Source organism: Rutidosis leptorrhynchoides, chromosome 3 (genome assembly GCF_046630445.1).
Source record: "Rutidosis leptorrhynchoides isolate AG116_Rl617_1_P2 chromosome 3, CSIRO_AGI_Rlap_v1, whole genome shotgun sequence".
Classification (NCBI taxonomy): Eukaryota; Viridiplantae; Streptophyta; class Magnoliopsida; order Asterales; family Asteraceae; genus Rutidosis; species Rutidosis leptorrhynchoides.
Window position 1 is genome coordinate 193,578,747 of NC_092335.1, and position 27,391 is coordinate 193,606,137.

The following is a 27,391-nucleotide window of genomic DNA, read 5'->3' on the forward strand; positions in this document are numbered from 1 at the left end:
CAGACTTAATAAAAAGGGGCATATTCGATTTCGATAATTCAACCATAGAATGTAGTTTCACGTACTTGTGTCTATTTTGTAAATCATTTATAAAACCTGCATGTATTCTCATCCCAAAAATATTAGATTTTAAAAGTGGGACTATAACTCACTTTCACAGATTTTTACTTCGTCGGGAAGTAAGACTTGGCCACTAGTTGATTCACGAACCTATAACAATATATACATATATATCAAAGTATGTTCAAAATATATTTACAACACTTTTAATATATTTTGATGTTTTAAGTTTATTAAGTCAGCTGTCCTCGTTAGTAACCTACAACTAGTTGTCCACAGTTAGATGTACAGAAATAAATCGATAAATATTATCTTGAATCAATCCACGACCCAGTGTATACGTATCTCAGTATTGATCACAACTCAAACTATATATATTTTGGAATCAACCTCAACCCTGTATAGCTAACTCCAAACATTCACATATAGAGTGTCTATGGTTGTTCCGAAATATATATAGATGTGTCGACATGATAGGTCGAAACATTGTATACGTGTCTATGGTATCTCAAGATTACATAATATACAATACAAGTTGATTAAGTTATGGTTGGAATAGATTTGTTACAAATTTTCACGTAGCTAAAATGAGAAAAATTATCCAATCTTGTTTTACCCATAACTTCTTCATTTTAAATCCGTTTTGAGTGAATCAAATTGCTATGGTTTCATATTGAACTCTATTTTATGAATCTAAACAGAAAAAGTATAGGTTTATAGTTGGAAAAATAAGTTACAAGTCATTTTTGTAAAGGTAGTCATTTCAGTCGAAAGAACGACGTCTAGATGACCATTTTAGAAAACATACTTCCACTTTGAGTTTAACCATAATTTTTGGATATAGTTTCATGTTCATAATAAAAATCATTTTCTCAGAATAACAACTTTTAAATCAAAGTTTATCATAGTTTTTAATTAACTAACCCAAAATAGCCCGCGGTGTTACTACGACGGCGTAAATCCGGTTTTACGGTGTTTTTCGTGTCTCCAGGTTTTAAATCATTAAGTTAGCATATCATATAAATATAGAACATGTGTTTAGTTGATTTTAAAAGTCAAGTTAGAAGGATTAACTTTTGTTTGCGAACAAGTTTAGAATTAACTAAACTATGTTCTAGTGATTACAAGTTTAAACCTTCGAATAAGATAGCTTTATATGTATGAATTGAATGATGTTATGAACATCATTACTACCTTAAGTTCCTTGGATAAACCTACTGGAAAAGTGAAAAATTGATCTAGCTTCAACGGATCCTTGGATGGCTCGAAGTTCTTGAAGCAGAATCATGACACGAAAACAAGTTCAAGTAAGATCATCACTTGAAATAAGATTGTTATAGTTATAGAAATTGAACCAAAGTTTGAATATGATTATTACCATGTATTAGAATGATAACCTACTGTAAGAAACAAAGATTTCTTGAGGTTGGATGATCACCTTACAAGATTGGAAGTGAGCTAGCAAACTTGAAAGTATTCTTGATTTTATGTAACTAGAACTTGTAGAATATATGAAGAACACTTAGAACTTGAAGATAGAACTTGAGAGAGATCAATTAGATGAAGAAAATTGAAGAATGAAAGTGTTTGTAGGTGTTTTTGGTCGTTGGTGTATGGATTAGATATAAAGGATATGTAATTTTGTTTTCATGTAAATAAGTCATGAATGATTACTCATATTTTTGTAATTTTATGAGATATTTCATGCTAGTTGCCAAATGATGGTTCCCACATGTGTTAGGTGACTCACATGGGCTGCTAAGAGCTGATCATTGGAGTGTATATACCAATAGTACATACATCTAAAAGCTGTGTATTGTACGAGTACGAATACGGGTGCATACGAGTAGAATTGTTGATGAAACTGAACGAGGATGTAATTGTAAGCATTTTTGTTAAGTAGAAGTATTTTGATAAGTGTATTGAAGTCTTTCAAAAGTGTATAAATACATATTAAAACACTACATGTATATACATTTTAACCGAGTCGTTAAGTCATCGTTAGTCGTTACATGTAAGTGTTGTTTTGAAACCTTTAGGTTAACGATCTTGTTAAATGTTGTTAACCCAATGTTTATAATATCAAATGAGATTTTAAATTATTATATTATCATGATATTATCATGTATGAATATCTCTTAATATGATATATATCCATTAAATGTCTTTACAACGATAATCGTTACATATATGTCTCGTTTAAAAATCATTAAGTTAGTAGTCTTGTTTTTACATATGTAGTTCATTGTTAATATACTTAATGATATGTTTACTTATCATAGTATCATGTTAAATATATATATATATATATATATATATATATATATATATATATATATATATATATATATATATATATATATATATATATATCCATATATATGTCATCATATAGTTTTTACAAGTTTTAACGTTCGTGAATCACCGGTCAACTTGGGTGGTCAATTGTCTATATGAAACATATTTCAATTAATCTAGTCTTAACAAGTTTCATTGCTTAACATGTTGGAAACATTTAATACATATCAATCTCAATTAATATATATAAACATGGAAAAGTTCGGGTCACTACAGTACCTACCCGTTAAATAAATTTCGTCCCGAAATTTTAAGCTGTTGAAGGTGTTGACGAATCTTCTGGAAATCGATGCGGGTATTTCTTCTTCATCTGATCTTTACGCTCCCAGGTGAACTCAGGTCCTCTACGAGCATTCCATCAAACCTTAACAATTGGTATCTTGTTTTGCTTAAGTCTTTTAACCTCACGATCCATTATTTCGACGGGTTCTTCGATGAATTGAAGTTTTTCATTGATTTGGATTTCATCTAACGGAATAGTGAGATCTTCTTTAGCAAAACATTTCTTCAAATTCGAGACGTGGAAAGTGTTATGTACAGCCGCGAGTTGTTGAGGTAACTCAAGTCGGTAAGCTACTGGTCCGACACGATCAATAATCTTGAATGGTCCAATATACCTTGGATTTAATTTCCCTCGTTTACCAAATCGAACAACGCCTTTCCAAGGTGCAACTTTAAGCATGACCATCTCTCCAATTTCAAATTCTATATCTTTTCTTTTAATGTCAGCGTAGCTCTTTTGTCGACTTTGGGCGGTTTTCAATCGTTGTTGAATTTGGATGATCTTCTCGGTAGTTTCTTGTATAATCTCTGGACCCGTAATCTGTCTATCCCCCACTTCACTCCAACAAATCGGAGACCTGCACTTTCTACCATAAAGTGCTTCAAACGGCGCCATCTCAATGCTTAAATGGTAGCTGTTGTTGTAGAAAAATTCTACTAACGGTAGATGTCGATCCCAACTGTTTCCGAAATCAATAACACAAGCTTGTAGCATGTCTTCAAGCGTTTGTATCGTCCTTTCGCTCTACCCATCAGTTTGTGGATGATAGGCAGTACTCATGTCTAGACGAGTTCCTAATGCTTGCTGTAATGTCTGCCAGAATCTTGAAATAAATCTGCCATCCCTATCAGAGATAATAGAGATTGGTATTCCATGTCTGGAGACGACTTCCTTCAAATACAGTCGTGTTAACTTCTCCATCTTGTCATCTTCTCTTATTGGCAGGAAGTGTGCTGATTTGGTGAGACGATCAACTATTACCCAAATAGTATCAAAACCACTTGCAGTCCTTGGCAATTTAGTGATGAAATCCATGGTAATGTTTTCCCATTTCCATTCCGGGATTTCGGGTTGTTGAAGTAGACCTGATGGTTTCTGATGCTCAGCTTTGACCTTAGAACACGTCAAACATTCTCCTACGTATTTAGCAACATCGGCTTTCATACCCGGCCACCAAAAATGTTTCTTGAGATCCTTGTACATCTTCCCCGTTCCAGGATGTATTGAGTATCTGGTTTTATGAGCTTCCCTAAGTACCATTTCTCTCATATCTCCAAATTTTGGTACCCAAATCCTTTCAGCCCTATACCGGGTTCCGTCTTCCTGAATATTAAGATGCTTCTCCGATCCTTTGGGTATTTCATCCTTTAAATTTCCCTCTTTTAAAACTCCTTGTTGCGCCTCCTTTATTTGAGTAGTAAGGTTATTATGAATCATTATATTCATAGATTTTACTCGAATGGGTTCTCTGTCCTTCCTGCTCAAGGCATCGGCTACCACATTTGCCTTCCCCGGGTGGTAACGAATCTCAAAGTCGTAATCATTCAATAATTCAATCCACCTACGCTGCCTCATATTCAGTTGTTTCTGATTAAATATGTGTTGAAGACTTTTGTGGTCGGTATATATAATACTTTTGACCCCATATAAGTAGTGCCTCCAAGTCTTTAATGCAAAAACAACCGCGCCTAATTCCAAATCATGCGTCGTATAATTTTGATCGTGAATCTTCAATTGTCTAGACGCATAAGCAATCACCTTCGTTCGTTGCATTAATACACAACCGAGACCTTGCTTTGATGCGTCACAATAAATCACAAAATCATCATTCCCTTCAGGCAATGACAATATAGGTGCCGTAGTTAGCTTTTTCTTCAATAACTGAAACGCTTTCTCTTGTTCATCATTCCATTCAAATTTCTTCCCTTTATGCGTTAATCCAGTCAAGGGTTTTGCTATTCTGGAAAAGTCTTGGATGAACCTTCTGTAGTAACCAGCTAGTCCTAAAAACTGGCATATGTGTTTCGGAGTTTTCGGGGTTTCCCACTTTTCAACAGTTTCTATCTTTGCTGGATCCACCTTAATACCTTCTTTGTTCACTATGTGACCGAGGAATTGAACTTCTTCCAACCAAAATGCACACTTTGAAAACTTAGCGTACAATTCTTCCTTCCTCAATACTTCTAACACCTTTCTCAAATGTTCACCGTGTTCTTGGTCATTCTTTGAGCAAATAAGTATGTCATCAATGAAAACAATGACAAAGTTGTCAAGGTATGGTCCACACACTCGGTTCATAAGGTCCATGAACACAGCTGGTGCATTAGTTAAACCAAACGGCATGACCATAAACTCGTAATGACCGTAACGTGTTCTAAAAGCAGTCTTTGGAATATCATCTTCTTTCACCCGCATTTGATGATACCCGGAACGTAAGTCAATCTTTGAATAAACAGACGAGCCTTGTAGTTGATCAAATAAGTCGTCGATTCTCGGTAGTGGGTAGCGGTTCTTGATGGTAAGTTTGTTCAACTCTCGGTAGTCGATACACAACCTGAATGTACCATCTTTCTTCTTGACAAACAAAACAGGAGCTCCCCACGGTGATGTGCTTGGACGAATGAAACCACGCTCTAAAAGTTCTTGTAATTGGCTTTGCAGTTCTTTCATCTCGCTGGGTGCGAGTCTGTAAGGAGCACGAGCTATTGGTGCAGCTCCTGGTACAAGATCTATTTGAAATTCAACGGATCGATGTGGGGGTAATCCCGGTAATTCTTTCGGAAATACATCGGGAAATTCTTTTGCAATGGGAACATCATTGATGCTCTTTTCTGCAGTTTGTACTTTCTCGACGTGTGCTAGAACAGCATAGCATCCTTTTCTTATTAGTTTTTGTGCCTTCAAATTACTAATAAGATGTAGCTTCGTGTTGCCCTTTTCTCCGTACACCATTAAGGGTTTTCCTTTTTCTCGTATAATGCGAATTGCATTTTTGTAACAGACGATCTCTGCTTTCACTTCTTTCAACCAGTCCATACCGATTATCACATCAAAACTCCCTAACTCTACTGGTATCAAATCAATCTTAAATGTTTCGCTAACCAGTTTAATTTCTCGATTCCGACATATATTATCTGCTGAAATTAATTTACCATTTGCTAATTCGAGTAAAAATTTACTATCCAAAGGCGTCAATGGACAACTTAATTTAGCACAAAAATCTCTACTCATTTAGCTTCTATCCGCACCCGAATCAAATAAAACGTAAGCAGATTTATTGTCAATAAGAAACGTACCCGTAACAAGCTCCGGGTCTTCCTGTGCCTCTGCCGCATTAATATTGAAAACTCTTCCGCGGCCTTGTCCATTCGTGTTCTCCTGGTTCGGGCAATTTCTAATAATGTGGCCCGGTTTTCCACATTTATAACAAACTACATTGGCATAACTTGCTCCGACACTACTTGCTCCGCCATTACTCGTTCCGACACCATTTGTTCCTTTCGTTCTATTAACCCCTGGTCCGTAGACCTCACACTTCGCCGCGCTATGACCATTTCTTTTACACTTGTTGCAAAATTTGGTGCAGAACCCCGAGTGATACTTTTCACACCTTTGGCATAGCTGCTTCTGATTGTTGTTATTGTTGCGGTTATTATTGTTGTTGGGATGATTGTTGTAGTTGCTGTTGTTGTTGTTGTTGTTGTTGTTGTTGCTGGGCCGTTTGTTGTAGTTGCGATTGATGTTGCGATTGTTGGGATAATTGGTGCGATTATTGTTGTAATTGCTGTTGTTGTTGTATTGGTGATTCTTATCACCGTTTTCCTCCCACTTTCTTTTGACTTGCTTCACATTGGCCTCTTCAGCAGTCTGTTCTTTAATTCTTTCTTCAATCTGGTTCACTAGTTTGTGAGCCATTCTACATGCCTGTTGTATGGAGGCGGGCTCGTGTGAACTTATATCTTCTTGGATTCTTTCCGGCAATCCTTTCACAAACGCGTCGATCTTCTCTTCCTCATCTTCGAATGCTCCCGGACACAATAGGCACAATTCTGTGAATCGTCTTTCGTACGTGGTAATATCAAATCCTTGGGTTCGTAACCCTCTAAGTTCTGTCTTGAGCTTATTGACCTCGGTTCTGGGACGGTACTTCTCGTTCATCAAGTACTTGAATGCTGACCACGGTAGTGCGTACGCATCGTCTTATCCCACTTGCTCTAGATAGGTATTCCACCATGTTAACGCAGAACCTGTGAAGGTATGCGTAGCGTACTTCACTTTGTCCTCTTCAGTACACTTACTTATGGCAAACACCGATTCGACCTTCTCGGTCCACCGTTTCAATCCGATCGGTCCTTCGGTTCCATCAAATTCCAAAGGTTTACAGGCAGTGAATTCTTTGTAGGTGCATCCTACACGATTTCCTGTACTGCTAGATCCAAGGTTATTGTTGGTATGTAGCGCAGCCTGTACTGCGTCTATGTTTGAAGGTAGAAAAGTAAGGAATTCCTCTTCATTCATATTCACGGTGTGTCGAGTAGTCGGTGCCATTTCCTTCAAAATAGTCAAATGGAACAAGTTAATCATACAGAATATTAAGAGTAGTTAATAGTATTTCGTAGCATAATATGAACTCATTTATAAAAGCTTTTTCTTCATATTAGCATTTTATAAGTTTAAATTCGGGTAGTACCTACCCGTTAAGTTCATACTTAGTAGCTAATATACAATTCAACTACTACAATTCTATATGAAAAACTGATTATAATAATATTTCGCGTTCAAACTTTTATACAATATTTTACAAACTTACAATACCGCTTATTTTACATAAAGCATGAAATATAGCACACAATAACTTTGATACAAGATAGTTGTGAAGATAATTCTAGCTAGTACACAAGTCGTTCAGCAAAGGCAATAAAGACACGTAATTCATACGTCCAGAAACAAGTCATGCATTCTGGTTTTACTAGGACTACTTCCCATCCTTGGTCTTGTGGAACATAACCGTTATGGCCGTTGATAAGACAGCGTGTTGTAACGTCGTCAAAGGGACGAGGGTTACGTAATGTCCAACAGTCCCGTAACAATCTAAAAACCTCATTTCTTACCCCAATTACCGACTCCGTCACTTGTGGGAACGTTTTGTTTAATAGTTGTAGGCCGATGTTCTTGTTCTCACTTTGGTGAGAAGCGAACATTACTAATCCGTAAGCATAACATGCTTCTTTATGTTGCATGTTAGCCGCTTTTTCTAAATCACGAAGTCCAATATTCGGATATATTGAGTCAAAATAATTTCTTAACCCATTGCGTAAAATAGCATTTGGGTTCCCCGCAATATATGTGTCAAAGTAAACACATCGTAACTTATAGATTTCCCAATGTGATATCCCCCATCTTTCGAACGAAAGCCTTTTATAAACCAAGGCATTCTTGGAACGTTCTTCGAATGTCTTACAAACTGATCTCGCCTTAAATAGTTGTGCCGAAGAATTCTGACCGACTCTAGACAAGATTTCATCAATCATGTCTCCGGGTAGGTCTCTTAAAATATTGGGTTGTCTATCCATTTTGTGTTTTTATACTGTAAAATAGACAAGAGTTAGATTCATAAAAAAAAAATACTTATTAATACAAGCAATTTTTACATATATCATAAAGTATAAGCACACTATATTACATATATTACACCACACGAATACAGCTATCTTATTCCGACTCGCTTGTTTCTTCTTCTTCGATTTTGGTTCGTTTTGCCAAGTTTCTAGGGATATATGATGTTCCCCTAATACGAGCCGTCGTTATCCACATTGGTTTAGAAAAACCTGGTGGTTTAGAGGTTCCCGGGTCATTGTTACAACTTAAGGACTTCGGGGGTTGACGATACATATAAAGTTCATCGGGGTTGGAATTAGATTTCTCTATTTTTATGCCCTTTCCCTTATTATTTTCTTTTGCCTTTTTAAATTCAGTTGGGGTAATTTCTATAACATCATCGGAATTCTCGTCGGAATCCGATTCATCGGAGAATTGGTAATCCTCCCAATATTTTGCTTCCTTGGCGGAAACACCATTGACCATAATTAACCTTGGTTGGTTGGTTGAGGATTTTATTTTACTTAACCGTTTTATTATTTCCCCCACCGGTTCTATTTCTTCATCCGGTTCCGATTCTTCTTCCGGTTCCGATTCTTCTTCTGGTTCCGACTCTTCTTCCGGTTCCTCTTCGGGAACTTGTGAATCAGTCCACGAATCATTCCAATTTACATTTGACTCTTCATTATTATTAGGTGAGTCAATGGGACTTGTTCTAGAGGTAGACATCTATCACATAATATCAAACGCGTTTAGAGATTAATATATCACATAATATTCACATGTTAAAAATATATAGTTTCCAACAAAATTTGTTAAGCAATCATTTTTCAAGTAAACACGGTCGAAGTCCAGACTCACTAATGCATCCTAACAAACTCGATAAGACACACTAATGCAAAATTCTGGTTCTCTAAGACCAACGCTCGGATACCAACTGAAATGTCCCGTTCTTATTGATTAAAAACGTTCCATATTAATTGATTTCGTTGCGAGGTTTTGACCTCTATATGAGATGTTTTTCAAAGACTGCATTCATTTTAAAACAAACCATAACCTTTATTTCATCAATAAAGGTTTAAAAAGCTTTACGTAGATTATCAAATAATGATAATCTAAAATATCCTGTTTACACACGACCATTACATAATGGTTTACAATACAAATATGTTACAACAAAATAAGTTTCTTGAATGCAGTTTTTACACAATATCATACAAGCATGGACTCCAAATCTCGTCCTTATTTAAGTGTGTGACAGCGGAAGCTCTTAATAATCACCTGAGAATAAACATGCTTAAAACGTCAACAAAAATGTTGGTGAGTTATAGGTTTAACCTATATATATCAAATCATAATAATAGACCACAAGATTTCATATTTCAATACACACCCCATACATAGAGATAAAAATCATTCATATGGTGAACACCTGGTAACCGACATTAACAAGATGCATATATAAGAATATCCCCATCATTCCGGGACACCCTTCGGATATGATATAAATTTCGAAGTACTAAAGCATCTGGTACTTTGGATGGGGTTTGTTAGGCCCAATAGATCTATCTTTAGGATTCGCGTCAATTAGGGTGTCTGTTCCCTAATTCTTAGATTACCAGACTTAATAAAAAGGGGCATATTCGATTTCGATAATTCAACCATAGAATGTAGTTTCACGTACTTGTGTCTATTTTGTAAATCATTTATAAAACCTGCATGTATTCTCATCCCAAAAATATTAGATTTTAAAAGTGGGACTATAACTCACTTTCACAGATTTTTACTTCGTCGGGAAGTAAGACTTGGCCACTGGTTGATTCACGAACCTATAACAATATATACATATATATCAAAGTATGTTCAAAATATATTTACAACACTTTTAATATATTTTGATGTTTTAAGTTTATTAAGTCAGCTGTCCTCGTTAGTAACCTACAACTAGTTGTCCACAGTTAGATGTACAGAAATAAATCGATAAATATTATCTTGAATCAATCCACGACCTAGTGTATACGTATCTCAGTATTGATCACAACTCAAACTATATATATTTTGGAATCAACCTCAACCCTGTATAGCTAACTCCAACATTCACATATAGAGTGTTTATGGTTGTTCCGAAATATATATAGATGTGTCGACATGATAGGTCGAAACATTGTATACGTGTCTATGGTATCTCAAGATTACATAATATACAATACAAGTTGATTAAGTTATGGTTGGAATAGATTTGTTACAAATTTTCACGTAGCTAAAATGAGAAAAATTATCCAATCTTGTTTTACCCATAACTTCTTCATTTTAAATCCGTTTTGAGTGAATCAAATTGCTATGGTTTCATATTGAACTCTATTTTATGAATCTAAACAGAAAAAGTATAGGTTTATAGTCGGAAAAATAAGTTACAAGTCGTTTTTGTAAAGGTAGTCATTTCAGTCGAAAGAACGACGTCTAGATGACCATTTTAGAAAACATACTTCCACTTTGAGTTTAACCATAATTTTTGGATATAGTTTCATGTTCATAATAAAAATCATTTTCTCAGAATAACAAATTTTAAATCAAAGTTTATCATAGTTTTTAATTAACTAACCCAAAACAGCCCGCGGTGTTACTACGACGGCGTAAATCCGGTTTTACGGTGTTTTTCGTGTCTCCAGGTTTTAAATCATTAAGTTAGCATATCATATAGATATAGAACATGTGTTTAGTTGATTTTAAAAGTCAAGTTAGAAGGATTAACTTTTGTTTGCGAACAAGTTTAGAATTAACTAAACTATGTTCTAGTGATTACAAGTTTAAACCTTCGAATAAGATAGCTTTATATGTATGAATTGAATGATGTTATGAACATCATTACTACCTTAAGTTCCTTGGATAAACCTACTGGAAAAGTGAAAAATAGATCTAGCTTCAACGGATCCTTGGATGGCTCGAAGTTCTTGAAGCAAAATCATGACACGAAAACAAGTTCAAGTAAGATCATCAGTTGAAATAAGATTGTTATAGTTATAGAAATTGAACCAAAGTTTGAATATGATTATTACCTTGTATTAGAATGATAACCTACTGTAAGAAACAAAGATTTCTTGAGGTTGGATGATCACCTTACAAGATTGGAAGTGAGCTAGCAAACTTGAAAGTATTCTTGATTTTATGTAACTAGAACTTGTAGAATATATGAAGAACACTTAGAACTTGAAGATAGAACTTGAGAGAGATCAATTAGATGAAGAAAATTGAAGAATGAAAGTGTTTGTAGGTGTTTTTGGTCGTTGGTGTATGGATTAGATATAAAGGATATGTAATTTTGTTTTCATGTAAATAAGTCATGAATGATTACTCATATTTTTGTAATTTTATGAGATATTTCATGCTAGTTGCCAAATGATGGTTCCCACATGTGTTAGGTGACTCACATGGGCTGCTAAGAGCTGATCATTGGAGTGTATATACCAATAGTACATACATCTAAAAGCTGTGTATTGTACGAGTACGAATACGGGTGCATACGAGTAGAATTGTTGATGAAACTGAACGAGGATGTAATTGTAAGCATTTTTGTTAAGTAGAAGTATTTTGATAAGTGTATTGAAGTCTTTCAAAAGTGTATAAATACATATTAAAACACTACATGTATATACATTTTAACCGAGTCGTTAAGTCATCGTTAGTCGTTACATGTAAGTGTTGTTTTGAAACCTTTAGGTTAACGATCTTGTTAAATGTTGTTAACCCAATGCTTATAATATCAAATGAGATTTTAAATTATTATATTATCATGATATTATCATGTATGAATATCTCTTAATATGATATATATCCATTAAATGTCTTTACAACAATAATCGTTACATATATGTCTCGTTTAAAAATCATTAAGTTAGTAGTCTTGTTTTTACATATGTAGTTCATTGTTAATATACTTAATGATATGTTTACTTATCATAGTATCATGTTAAATATATATATATCCATATATATGTCATCATATAGTTTTTACAAGTTTTAACGTTCGTGAATCACCGGTCAACTTGGGTGGTCAATTGTCTATATGAAACATATTTCAATTAATCAAGTCTTAACAAGTTTGATTGCTTAACATGTTGGAAACATTTAATCATGTAAATATCAATCTCAATTAATATATATAAACATGGAAAAGTTCGGGTCACTACAATATTAAGAGCGGGATGTCTTCAATTTCAAACACTACTGTCCAAAAGATGAAAAGAGAATACACCAAAGTCATGATCTTAGTCTTCTGATTTATCATATACTATATCTATTAAACGAAGCCATAATGCCAAAGACATATGACTACGGAGGGTATCACGCTTAACAATGGACAAGGACATGAGCAAGAGTCACAAGACTACATATGTTAAAGAGGAGAAGTAAGCGGGACAACCCGTTTACTGGACTAGCGTCCAAATGACAAAAGAAAAATGCATTGGACTAACTTTCCTCTACCACAGAAACCTCAGTCGACCAAAGGAAAGTCCACTCTGTCTTGTTAAGGACCGCCTCGAAGATTGACCCACACATGGGAGGCTGAGGAAAAAACCCTAGAGGAGTCCTATATAAGAAGAGCATGATCTCTGGATGAAGGCATTCACTCTCAAGTCACATTACAACACACACATACAACTCGCAATGAGTTACCTTCGTATCTTGGTGGCTTAAAGTAAGATACTTTCGGGAATCGCCAACAAGCATACAATCCATTTCATAACCCTAATTAAACATACATTGTGATCAGATCTACTTAACCTTGTTTCTTGAGCAAGGTTAGCCAGGAAGTGTACAAACAACAATCATTTTGCACGTGATGTTGTGGTTCAATTTTGAGGAATCTAAAAGATTGTGTTTTATTTCGATTTGACAGTAAGGAAGTTTAGAAAGAAAAAAATAGCCGGGATTGGAACAAATAATTTGACGATAGGGAACAAAATGATAGGTTATTGGAGTTCCTAGTGGTTTTCTTTAGGTTATGTAGAGATGGAAGAAAGCGACACTTGACAAGACACTTGACAAGGCGATATAGAAACAACGACTAGGCGTGATTTATTAGGCCTCGCGATCAAACCCGTTATGATACCATGTTAAAGGATAAAACTCGTGATCATTATTTTAAAATCAATACGACATTCATAGAGTAGCTAGGCAACCCTAAAACTCTAACAAACCTTAATATACCCAAACTTACACTTGAATTTGAGCCAACAACATATTTTTCTAGTAAAAAAAAAAAAAAAAAAAGAACTAGGATTAAATTTCAACAGTTTTGAATTTAAATAAGAAAAATGCATATGATGATAGCTTAGATCCCATGTCCCAAAATCATCTAACACACAAAAAAGTCCTTTTTATTCCGATTTCCAAATAAAGTACTGGAGAGAAAAGATAAACAATAAATAAAATAATTATTCGTTAACAGTCGATGTGTCCTTTTTAACTACGGGGTTATATATATTCACAGTTAGCTTTATCATGGTATTGAGTGTAAGTAGAATATGGTTTTAAATATTTTATATAATAAACTCAATTAAATAAGTCAATACAAATAACAAGGAATTGATGTAGTGCTAGTGACATGTCTTCTCGTATGGGAGGTCAGAGGTTCGACTCCCACTCGCAGCAAAATTTTCCATGTTATTACGCCCATTTCATGAGCCTTGGAGGTTGCGGCTGTCGTGCGTTTGAGTGCCTCACTCGAGGGAGTTTTACCACACGCGATGCATGTATGGATTCGTCGTGTGAGTTTCTCCCTGAGAAGCACTAAGATTGTAATGATTCGTACAAAGAAAAAAACTAAATTTTGGGAGAAGCTAGGGTGCTTCAAGTCTAATAGAAACTATTACATACATCATAGATACATATACATATACATTGAACGTATACTTTTGTGATCTAATATCAATTTGTGACCATAACTTAATAAGTAACACAAACTAATAACAATGTTGTTCATTTGTAAGTGTAATTAATACTCCGCAATTAATTATCTTTACAATTATCAGGTTTGTTAGATGTCACTTTTCTAAAGCTCCAAGATAGCTGGACCAAATTCATACCACGTACTCCATAGTACATTCCAACACATCATAGTAGTATTCTTTTACAAATAGTTACAGTATAATTATAATTATAATTATAATTATAATTATAATTATAATTATTAATTATTAATATTAATAATAATATTATTTAATTAACAAATTAAAGAGATATGACCAACTTATTCTTCAACATAATTATTCAATATTCTTGTGATGATGAAGTACCAGCTTTGATCATGATCTCATCTTCAATGGCTTTCTCCAACCACATCTCAGCATCTTCCATCATTTCTGGACTAAGTCTCACCATAAGTATACAAAATTCGGTTTCATTTAGTAACCCATCTCCATCAAGGTCTCCTTCTTCTAACATACCTTGTGCATCTTCTTTGCTCATACTTTCCATTCCAAGAATTCTTGAATTTTTCATTAGACTTTCGGCCGTGATCAACCCGATTTTCTCATCTGCCAGGAGTCGAAAACCACCACATAGCTCGTCCATGAAGGTGGTTAGCTCGAGTTTCTCCGCCATCACCGGAAGCAAGTCTTGGTAGCTTTTTTCTCCCATTTGTATTTTTTTCTTTCTTTTCTTTCTTCTCTTTTCAGATGGTGGTTTGGAGTTGGAATAAATTTGTGGTCTTATTTATATTATAGCGGTAGAACCGTAGAAAGTATATGAGGTATGCATAAATTGACAACTTGTCAATTGGGTTGGGACTTAGGAAGGTATATTTTTTCAATATGGTGGCTTTTTCTTTGAATTAAAATAAACTAGGTTTGAAAAATTAAAACAAAGTTTAATAAATAAATATTTCTAATTTGATTAAAAAAGATTTGTCTTAGATCTTTTTTTTTTTTTTTTTTTTTTTTTTTTTTTCTTTCAGGATTGATGCTTAGTCAAAGCACTAAAAGTGGTGACACATAAACCTGAAAAGCTCTGTTCAAAGTTCAATTAAAACTTTAAAATATAAATTGTGAATGAATGGTTCAGTTTTCTCTTCAGAATTCTGTTAAAAAATATTCAATAAAATAATATTATCTAATTTTATTTTTCACTTTAGTTTAATTGTAAGCAAATAAATTAAACTAAATAACAATAATTAAGGAAATTAAATTTCCATTAATATTAGAAAATATTACAATTTCTGTAAATATTAATAACTAAACACATTACAATTCCTAAATGCATTGAATTGAGTACAAATGATTTATTTTTCACAGTTTTTTATAGATGTTCTACCAAGTCGGATCGAAATTCCTCCAACATATCTCTATCTCGTAATTCCTTAGTCATTCTCTTGTACGTCTCACGACTATCGATTCAAGTACCTTACATATTCCCAACGATTTATAAAATTCAATATTTTCGGCGATGTTATAACTATTATCTTTAGTGATCATGTTAAGCAATATGATACATGCATACATCAACCTTTGAATTGTGCTCCTTTTGTAAGCTCTACAAGGTTATTGTGCAATATGCCATCAACCTTGTGGTACACCAAAGGTCTAATCAAAATCTTTACGTTCAGTATCTTGTTTTGTGTAAAATAAGACCGTTTTAGATCGACATCACTTGAAAACTCCTTAACGAATGATGCCCATGTTGGGTAAATTCCATTAGCGAGATAGTATCCTCTTTGGGAATCCACATCAAATATTGTATACGGTAGTTAGGGTGCAATATCATTTAAAATGGAGTACAACAATTGACTAGAGTTTAGAAATTTAATTCGTTGTTTAAAACCCGTTATCCGAAAATAAGCATGCCAAATTCACATATCATATAATGCAACAGCTTCAAGCATAATGGTCGAATAACGATGATCACCTCTAACATAGTGACTTATGCATGCATTTGGACATTTTGTTCAAGCCCAATGCATACAATCTATACTACTGAGTATTCTTAGAAACTCATGAAGCTCTTCATGTCTCCCAAACAATCTTTTCATATCTTCTTGAATCAGTTCCCTCATGTACACATTTGCATATAATTCAATAAGACACTGTAAAATTTTGCAATGTTTTACATGAATTGGTTCAAACATTTGTCAATACTCGTCAAAACATCGGTGATGTGCAGTATGACAATTGATGTAAGGTAGATGTCACTCTTAAAATTTGAGTGAAACCAACTATACCACTAGCATCATTTCGTTGTTGAAAGTATTCAAAATGATCAGGAATATGTTGTATAGAATAATGAGTTATACATTCAACAATTGTTTGGAAAAAAAGCTCCCTCATGCGAAAGCGTCGTTTGAAATACTTGGGAGGGTATGTCACGTAAGGGTCAAAGTAGTCACTCTTAAGCCTTGCATGAGAACCTAATCTATCGTGCTCAACATAACTTCGTCTAATCCTTTTGTCGTTGGAACTTTAGCCTTCGTCTTACAACTCACGATTCCAAAAAACTATATCAATCAATTGTAACATAGTTTCGTCTTCGAAAGATGAGTTGGAAGGCATGCTTTTTATTTAAGAGTTTAAGAGAGTATTAAATTAGGGCTGTGTGAAAATATGAGTTATATTAGTATTAGTATTATATTATTAATTAAAAGCAAGAAGATGAAAAAACAACAAACAATGCAATTCCATTCTTTTTCTTCTTTTAAGTTTCCATAGGAATCCATCGCTATTCCTTTCCTCCACCGATAAAGGTTCATCTTGAGTCACGAGAAGAAATGTGAAGAACTTGGCGACTGAACATCGTGTGGTTAGCTGAAGCTGACAATTTATTAAGACTATAGAATGTTCATGCGAATTATGACCCTCGCTAGGAATGTAAGCATATATATCATGTTGATTGCTCGACTTCAGGCATTTCCAACGTGATGAATAAAAAAAACAAAATTACCCTTCCCTCTCGCCATGAAATAAGTTGAAGATTCATTGAAATGCGAAACATTACCCGCCATAATGGTTTGTGCATCCAATGCCAAAAAGTAACCCATCTAATGGTATTTAACATTCAAAAACTGCCAAATAAAATGCGTCCCAAGCCAAAATATCACAAGTACCGCCTCGTCCTAGGCAATCACACGGAATTGAAATCCTTTTTAATGAAGGTTCTTTATCCGACCAGGGATCAGAGCGAGACCAGTTTTCGATGAACAAGTAAGAATTGCCTCAACAAAGTAGATGAAAATGGATTAAAGGGTTATCCCCTTCTAAGTCATGATACATTCAGCCCTCTACCAATTGCGCTATCTTGACAACTACCATGTAGTTCAGGAAGGGACAATCAATTCGTTGAAAGCAAGAAAAGTCTTTTGAAACGGATATTATCGGTGTTTTAATTAAAATAAAATAAAAATAAAAAATAATATATATATATATATATATATATATATATATATATATATATATATATATATATATATATATATATATATATATATATATATATATATATATATATATATATATTCTTTGGACTTAGAAAACAAGAAAGAATCAATTCTCCATGGGGGCCTGAAACATCATCAGAACGCTGACTGGAATGCCTACGGGGAGTGACGAAATGCCGAATACATGGTGTTTCGGATGGTGAACTGCGAAACAAGGTACCACTTCTGGTGCTCTTATAATACTCTATGGTACATAGTATGAGATTTTTAGTTCTAGAAGTATCTCATAAGTATTTTAGTATGACTAATATAAGACTAATTATTATTTATAGCACTAGTAAATGGATACAAGTTTTATTGAGGTGGGGATTGATAGTGTACCCCATCTTCTAAGCTTATACAAAGGTAGCTAATCGAAGCTAGGTAACTGAAGGTAACGATTCACAATGGTATCACACTTACCAAGACCAAAGGCTTAAGATTAAGTCACCGGATTGCCTAGGTCAAAGGCAAGTTATGAGCGGAATACTCTTTTCAAATATTAACGCTCAGAAGACACAAGAGAAATAATATGACTGAAACGGAGAGTTTTATTTATGCGGTGTCGTTAGGCCGCAAGGCGTCAGAATCAGCTAATCAAGAGAGAGAACATTGGTTTGTTATTTATATTTTGGAGGGCCTAAATTTACTTTTAACTTTCTAAGGTAGAAGGTGTAAGTTAACCTAGGGTCGTACTTTTGAATGGTTTAAGGAATTGAAGATCAAGTGAATAATTGTCTTTAGATTAAATTACCTAGATAAAGGATAGTAGTTGATTTTAAGCTAATAGTCCTAATTATGGAAAAGTAAAGATGATGGAGGGATATCCGGAGTATGCAGATCAAGGAAATGTTGAGTGTTGACCAAGATATCAGTTTGGGCTAGGGAAAGGTAATTATGCTTATGTTAAAGCTATGATTAGAATGGTATAGATCTTGCTGGATGAGCCAATCACATAGACCTACTTATCTCTAGACTCTCAAAGTTCTCGTTGAGCAGTGAAAAGCATGTCACTTGGTTGTATAATTGAAAGGTAACTATACCTCGGAGGTTATCCTCAGTAAAGCACTAGGTTTATTAGTGAGTTGAGTTCTAATCCTAGCCCTCGTTATCAGTTTGGATAATTGAATAACAATGTGCCGTGTTGATTGAACACTGATCACAAACGGAAGGAGTCCGTAAATGAAAACTAACAACCATTTCATCATACTAATGAGATCATACCAGTCTAAACATTATATAGTATTACAGTTGATATACTAAAAGTAAAGCAGATAGAAACCTAATAGATACCTAAAAAGTTGAGATGACTTAATTCAAGGGCAACAATCAAACAAGAACATGCAATAGGTTTGGGTCACACAGTTAAGGCACTAACTAGATCTTAACAGCTCCTAAGAGGTCTCTTTGGAACAGTCAATAGATATACTAGGTCATTCATGTCTCAATTCCTAACTTCCGTGTCCTAAAATTGCATTAGATGCCTTTCGGGAACGCCGGCCATACCGAGTTCATAGAATCTTCAGATACAGTATAACCAGGGGTCTTAATCCGAAGTAGCTAAGTTCATATAGGTAGACAAGTCCTGATCACAACCTAGGTTGGTCAATCCTTAAGATACTATTATACAAATCAATCGGAATCACAAGTTCAGCGTAACAATAGTAACCGTACTAATTTAACATAACTACGCTAACCCAAACTTCTATCATGGCAACATACAGATTATTTAAGCTAACATGGTAATATCGGAACGCATTATTAAACATAAATGATAACAATACATGTTTAATTAATAAGATAAGCGTTTCGAATAAAAACCTGAAAAGGTTGAAGAAATCTGCCTGAGATCGCAGGGACTCGCCGAGATATCCTCCGAAAAATAAAAGTTAAGCTAGCTACTACTAGAAACTAACTAAAAAGCTTGAAAATCTAAATTGAAGTACAAATTGAGTGTGTGTAAAAATGAATGCAAAAAGCTCCTTAATTAGGCATAATTTTCCTGGCATACGGCTGGCAAGCCGTATGACCAGGCAAGCTGTGACGACCCCGTCAAAACACTTAACGGATCCGTCAGTTGGTCCCATAGCTTGATCGGACTTAAATGAATTAAATAAACAAAGTTGCATTCTTTTATTTCAAAAGTTTTCCCAAAAAAAGGAAACAAACTAAAATATGTAGTTTAAAACAACCCAACATATTAATAATCCAAAAGTTGACACAAAACCTTGCCAACAAACCCACAATTTAAATTATCCAAAAATAGAATGCCAACTTATGTTTCATAATTGTTTCAATAAAAATCTGCCCAAATGTATGCAGACTCTTCTAAAGACAGCGGAAGCATCATATAACTCAAGTACCTGTGAAAACATGCAAGTAAACTGTCAACACAAAGGTTGAGTGAATTATAGGTTTAAATAAATAAGTAAACTTTAGACCACAAGATTTAAAAATGTTAGAAAATATTAAACATTATTCCATTATCAATGAGCCACCTGGTAACCACTTAACCCTTTATTTACCCTTGCCAAACACAATAAAAATATACACTTGGACAGTGTATCTACAACAAAATACGAAGTACTAAACATTCCGATTATAAATTGCTAGCGCGACTAGCTCGAAATGGGGTTGTCAAACCCGATAGATCTATCCGTAGGATTCGCGTTCACCGGTAGAAACCAATGATTACAGTTACCAGACTAGGGAATATTTTTGTCCAACTCACAATGAATAATTAAATTTAACTGTTACTTGTGTCTAACCGTAAATAAAAATATGCATGTAATCACATCCCAAAAAGTATACTTTGAAAAGTATGTAAAAACGGGACTATAACTCACCTTAAAAGCAACTGAAGAAACCTCACAAACAAGCGAACAGCAAGTAAAGTAAAGTGATCAAGAAAGATCACAACGCCGACCTATAAATAAAGCAGGTCGAAATAAATAACTAACTTAGGCCAAGTCTTAGTATGATAGCTATTGTACATGTTGCAAGTAGGCATAGAACATTACTCAGCAATCATCGGTTTGATTGGAACAGCATAAGGACACACACTTTCTATTTTTAGAAAGTTTCTATTTTTAGCAGGTTTCCATTTTTGGAAAGTTTTCTATTTTAGGAAAGTTTCTATTTTTGGAAAGTTTCTATTTTTGGAAAGTTTCTATTTTTGGAAAGTTTCCAAATTTAGAAAGTTCTATTTTTAGAAAGTTTTGAAGTTAGGAAAGTTTCCTTATTTAGAAAGTCAACAGAAGTCAACTGAAAGTCAAAGTCAACCGAAAGTCAACTCAAAAGTCAACCTTGGTCAAACATGGTCAACATTAATTTTAAAAGTGTAAGTTATAATAATAACATAGGTTATAATGTTATTTAAAGTCAAAAGTGTATAATAATGTCTTAACATAAGTTTAATTAAATAAAATGAATTATTAAAATTAATATAAGTTGAAATGTTATAATTAGTACGACATAAGTATTTAAATAAATTAATTAAATACTAATCATAATATAAGTATTATTAATAATAATAATTTTTAAATTATATCATAAGTATTTTTAATTAATAATGAATTATTAATTATATCATAAGTTTCTAATTAAAATTATTAAATCATAAGTATTTAATAATTAAATCATAATTAAATAATAATTAAGTCTTATAATAATTAAATAATTATTTAATCCTTATTATAAGTCTTTTAATAATTTCTCAAAAACAAATTTAATACTTATCATAAGTATTTTCCTTTAATAATAAAAGTATTATTAATCATAAGTTTAATTAAAATGTTAATTAAATCATAATTAATAATTAAATGATATAATAAATATTTATATCATAAGTTTTAAATAATAATAATTACTTCTTTTATCATAAGTAATTAATTAATAATGAAATCCATTAATTTTAACATAAGTTTAATCATTAACCATAAGTTTTAAGTTTAAAAGTTCATCGGGTCGTATCTTGAGCCCCGGGTGTCGGTTTCGGGCGAGCCACATATGCATTTCCGCCTACTCAAACCACCCAACACAATTATGAACTCAAGAACACTCCAAGAACAGTCCCTAGGTCATGGATATCAGCCATGACCACACTTGGGAAAATCAATTTACTCAAAACAGTAATTTAGGCACAACGGGTGAACCGTGGCTCGGATTTAGGTGACCCGAACATGAAAATTCGTCCCACCATCAGTCCTAACCAAATGACACACCCTAAAGACACCAAGGATGGTCACAAAGTCGGACCCAACCTTGTTCATGCCAAGAACACGTTTCAATCTTTAACAAAAATCAAATTAAGCATATCTAGGGCTCTGGGAATCGAAACGACATGAATCCGGAGTCTAAAATTAATGTCTTGATGAGAGGAACTCATTTATGTACTTTATTTTAACATTCATATCAGTTACAAAGTCAGAAAATACGAATTATGCTGCTGTCCAAAATTTACAAACCGAAATCATAAGCAAACGAGTAATTCTACGCATCCAAACAACATTACAACAACTAATATACATCATACTAATAATATAACATACAAAATCAGTAATATATATGAAAAATCAAAAAGCTAGGGTTAGGGTTTATACCCAAATCGAGAATCAAAGTATATATGATCGCGTAGAGAACGAAGAGAGGAACACGATTGTATAAACGATTTGATGATCCAAGTAATATTTTGATTGATGGTGATGATGTTTATGGTGGTGGTGGTCGTCGCCCAAAAGAGATAAAGGGAGGAAGAAAGCAAAAAATTAGGTTTTAGGTTTAGATAAGATTTTGTAAAAATAAAATAAATCAAAATATGGGAAAACAAGGGAGTGTATCCCCCCTCCCTTGTGGCTTCGGCCGAAAATGGGTAGGGTGGGCCCCAAGGTGGGCCAAATTTGCTAAGTGCTTAAAGTCTGATGGCCCGAAAGCCCGAACGAATCCTGAAACGCGAAAACACGCTTACGCGATTAAAAATCCGGAAAGATAACAAACGCGCGACGAAAAATAAATATAAATACACCTAATAATAACATGATCATAAAATATCATATTTAAAATATTTAGGATTTAAAAATCCCGAAAGCTCGACCGTTGGTTTTAAAACCGAAAAGATTCGCCGGATAGAAATCCGCGAGACGTAGAAACGTATAAATTAAAATATGAATACATATATTCATATAACACATAATAATTATTATATATATATTATTACAAAAATAATAATATAGGTCATAGAAATGACGTGGCACACTAACAGTTAACGGTCGTTAAATAATTAACGGAAAAAGATAACGGAAAAAGTAGGGTCGTGACAGTACCTCCCCGTTACGGAAATTTCGTCCCGAAATTTAAGCAGGCGCAGGGGTTGACTCGGCATCTGAGAACAAATGCGGGTACTTCTGCTTCATTTGGTCTTCACGCTCCCAAGTGAACTCGGGACCGCGTCTAGCGTTCCATCGGACCCGAACAATAGGAATTCTGCTCTGTTTAAGAGTCTTAACCTCTCGGTCCATGATCTCAACTGGCTCCTCAATAAAATGCAATTGCTTGTCAACTTGAAGTTCCTCCAAAGGAATAGTCTGATCAAATTCAGCCAAACACTTCTTTAAGTTCGAAATATGGAAAACATCGTGAACAGCACTGAGTTCTTGTGGCAACTTCAAACGATAAGCCACCGGTCCAACTCTTTCAATGATCTCAAACGGTCCCACGAAACGAGGACTTAACTTCCCTCTTTTACCAAAATGAATAACACCCTTCCAAGGCGAAACTTTTAACATAACACGATCACCAACTTGAAATTCAACATCTTTCCTTCCTTTGTCGGCATAACTCTTTTGCCGACTTCTAGCAGTTCTCAACCTTTCTTTAATTTGCACAATCTTCTCAGTAGTCTCGTGAATAATCTCTGGACCTGTAAGTTGAGCATCCCCAACCTCATTCCAACAAATAGGAGACCTACATTTCCTACCGTACAAAGCTTCAAACGGTGCGGCTTTAATACTTGCGTGATAACTGTTGTTATAAGAAAACTCAGCTAACGGCAAATACTTATCCCACCCATTCCCAAAATCAATCACACAAGCTCGCAACATATCTTCTAATGTCTGAATGATCCTCTCACTTTGACCATCCGTTTGAGGATGATAAGCGGTGCTCATATCCAATCTAGTGCCCAAGGCTTCTTGCAACGATTGCCAAAATCTCGATACAAATCGACTATCTCTGTCGAAAATAATAGAAACGGGAACACCATGCCTCGAAACAATCTCTTTCAAATACAAACGGGTGAGTTTCTCCATAGAATCGGTTTCTCTAATCGGCAAAAAGTGAGCCGACTTAGTGAGTCGATCTACAATCACCCAAATCGCATCATAACCACCCGAAACTCTTGGTAACTTAGTGATAAAATCCATAGTGATACCTTCCCACTTCCACTCGGGAATTTCTGGTTGTACCAACAATCCGGACGGTTTTTGATGTTCAGCTTTGACCTTAGAACAGGTCAAACACTTAGACACATACTTAGCTATGTCACCCTTCAAATTATGCCACCAATACAGCTCCTTAAGATCCTGATACATCTTCCCTGAACCAGGATGAATAGAGTATCTAGACTTATGAGCCTCATCTAAAATCAACTGTCGAAGACCTCCAAACTTCGGAACCCAAAGACGTCCCGCAAAGTATCTAGTTCCATCAGCTCGAACTTCAAACTTCTTAGCTACTTTGGCTACATTCTCTTTCACGAAATTCTCCTCCTTTAAGGCTTCTTGTTGTGCCTCAAGAATCTGCCTAACGAGGTTTGATCTAACTGTCAGATTCAAAGCTCTAACCCTTCGTGGTTCAGCCCTTTCTTTACGACTCAAAGCATCAGCCACAACATTGGCTTTACCCGGATGATACAAAAGGTCACAATCATAATCATTCAACGTCTCAATCCATCTTCGTTGTCTCATGTTCAAATGTTTTTGGTCGAGAATATGTTGAAGACTCTTATGATCGGTGTACACAGTACTCTTAACACCTAAAAGATAGTGTCTCCAAATCTTCAGTGCAAAAATAACAGCTCCCAACTCTAAATCATGAGTTGTATAGTTCTGTTCGTGAACCTTCAACTGACGTGACGCATACGCAATAACCTTCTTTCGTTGCATCAAAACGCAACCATAGCCTTGTCGTGATGCATCGCAATAAACAACAAAATCATCATTACCCTCCGGTAGAGACAATATCGGAGCGGTAGTCAGTTTTTTTTCTTCAAAATCTGAAAAGCATTCTCCTGTTCATCCTTCCACTCATACTTTTTCCCCTTATGCGTTAAAGCAGTCAGAGGTTTCGCTATACGAGAGAAATCCTGGATGAACCTTCGATAGTAACCTGCCAATCCTAAGAACTGACGAATTTGAGTAGGAGTTTTCAGAGTTTCCCACTTTTCAATCGCCTCAATTTTAGCAGGATCAACTTGTATTCCTTGTTTGCTAACAATGTGACCAAGGAACTGAACTTCTTTTAACCAAAATGCACACTTAGAAAACTTAGCGTACAACTCTTCTTTCTTTAACAAATCAAGCACTAACCTCAAATGTTCTTCGTGCTCTTCATCACTCTTAGAATAGATAAGAATGTCATCGATGAAAACTATAACGAACTTGTCCAGATAGGGTCTACACACACGGTTCATGAGGTCCATGAACACAGCAGGTGCATTTGTCAATCCGAACGGCATAACAAGAAATTTAAAGTGACCGTGACGGGTACGAAAAGCAGTTTTTGAAACATCAGATTCTTTAACACGCAACTGATGATAGCCAGAACGAAGATCAATTTTTGAATAAACAGACGAACCCTGAAGTTGATCGAACAGATCATCAATTCTCGGAAGAGGATAACGATTTTTAACAGTGAGCTTATTCAGTTCACGATAATCAGTGCATAAACGAAAAGAACCATCCTTCTTCTTAACAAACAGAACAGGAGCTCCCCAAGGGGACGAACTAGGACGAATAAAACCTTTGTCTAACAACTCACGGAGTTGACTTGACAATTCTTGAAGTTCAGAAGGCGCAAGACGATAAGGAGCACGTGCTACAGGAGCAGCGCCGGGAACAAGATCAATCTAAAATTCTACCGCGCGTTGCGGCGGAAGGCCAGGTAAGTCATCAGGAAACACCTCGGGAAAATCCCTAACAATGGGAACATCATCAACGTTCTTCACTTCTTTACTAGGATCAACAACATGAGCAAGAATAGCATGACAGCCCTTACGGAGATGTTTACGAACTTTCATACAGCTAATAAGGTTTAACTGTGCGCATTTCTTATCTCCATAGACCATCAGTGGCTCTCCAATAACATCAGTAACACGAATAGCCTTATCATAACAGACGATCTCGGCACGGTTCGCGGATAACCAATCCATACCAATAACAACATCAAAACTACCAAGTTCAATCGGTATCAAATCTATGTCAAAATCCCTACCACCCAAATTAATGTTACATTTACGATGTACAGTCTTAGCAGTAAGTTCCTTACCATTAGCTACTTCAACAACATAAGTATTGTCTAAGAGAGTTAACGGCGTTTTGATTCTCGGACTTAATTTACTCGACACGAAACTTAAATCAGCCCCTGAATCAAATAACACATAAACTGATAAATCGTTGACTGAGAACGTACCAGTAACAAGCTTAGGATCTTCCTCCACATCCTTAGCATTAATGTTGAACGCTCGGCCGCGTGCAGTCTCTGCAGTCTTCTTGTTGGGACAAGCATCTCGGAAATGCCCCGGCTTCCCACACTCATAACAAACCCTTGGATTACCTCCATTATTAGACTTTCCATTACCATTACCGTTACCACCTCTATTACCAACATTATTATTATTACCACCAGTCGCGGGAGTAGCAGACCCCGGCAAAAGCACTGTACAATCTTTAGCAATGTGCCCTTGCTTAGAGCACCTCTTACAAGTAACTGTGCAGTAACCATCATGAGCTTTATAGCAACGAGGACACACACGCTGATTTCTGTTATTAGCACCTGAGGTATCCTGTTTCTTCTGCTGACCCTGGTTTTGATTGCGGTTGTTATCCCACTTTCGTTTCCCATTGTCAGCCTTCTTGACAACCTCCTCACTACTTTCAACAACTGTAGTCTTGCTTCTTCTCAACACCTTGTCATTAAGTTTGTGGGCCATAGACATAGCTGCCTCAATAGTCTGGGGTTCACTGGACTCAACCCCGTGTTCAATCTTCTCGGACAAACCATCAATGTAAGCCTCAATTTTGCGGTCCTCATCCGCATAAACCCTAGGACACAGCAAAGTTAACTCGAAAAACCTTCGTTCATAGGCATCTAACTCGGTGCCATGCATTTTCAAATTCTTGAGCTCAACCTCTAGCTTCTTAAGCTCACCCCGAGGTCTATATCGGGTGATCAATCTTTCCTTAAAATCATTCCAGGCCAAACCATAAGCTACATCGCTTCCCAAACTACTAACCAGATTGTTCCACCATGTCAAGGCACTATCCTTGAGAGTGCAACTAGCGAAACTAACTTTGTCCTCTTCACGGACCCGACTGACCCTGAAAATAGATTCGATTTTCTCGAACCAACGAGTA

General features: G+C 35.2%; 1 protein-coding gene across 1 annotated transcript; it reads right to left on the reverse strand.

Annotated features, from left to right (window-relative positions):
- Window positions 1-14,469: 14,469 nt before the first annotated feature.
- LOC139897135 (calcium-binding protein KIC) lies at window positions 14,470-14,970 on the reverse strand. Its single transcript, XM_071879791.1, has one exon. It carries the CDS (start codon window positions 14,936-14,938, stop codon window positions 14,570-14,572), a length of 369 nt encoding a protein of 122 aa, XP_071735892.1. The 5' UTR covers window positions 14,939-14,970; the 3' UTR covers window positions 14,470-14,569.
- Between the last annotated feature and the right edge of the window lie 12,421 nt (window positions 14,971-27,391).

Coding starts and splice junctions, on each gene's coding strand:
- LOC139897135 (XM_071879791.1), bottom strand. CDS start 14,938: ATGGGAGAAAAAAGCTACCAAGACTTGCTTCCGGTGATGGCGGAGAAA.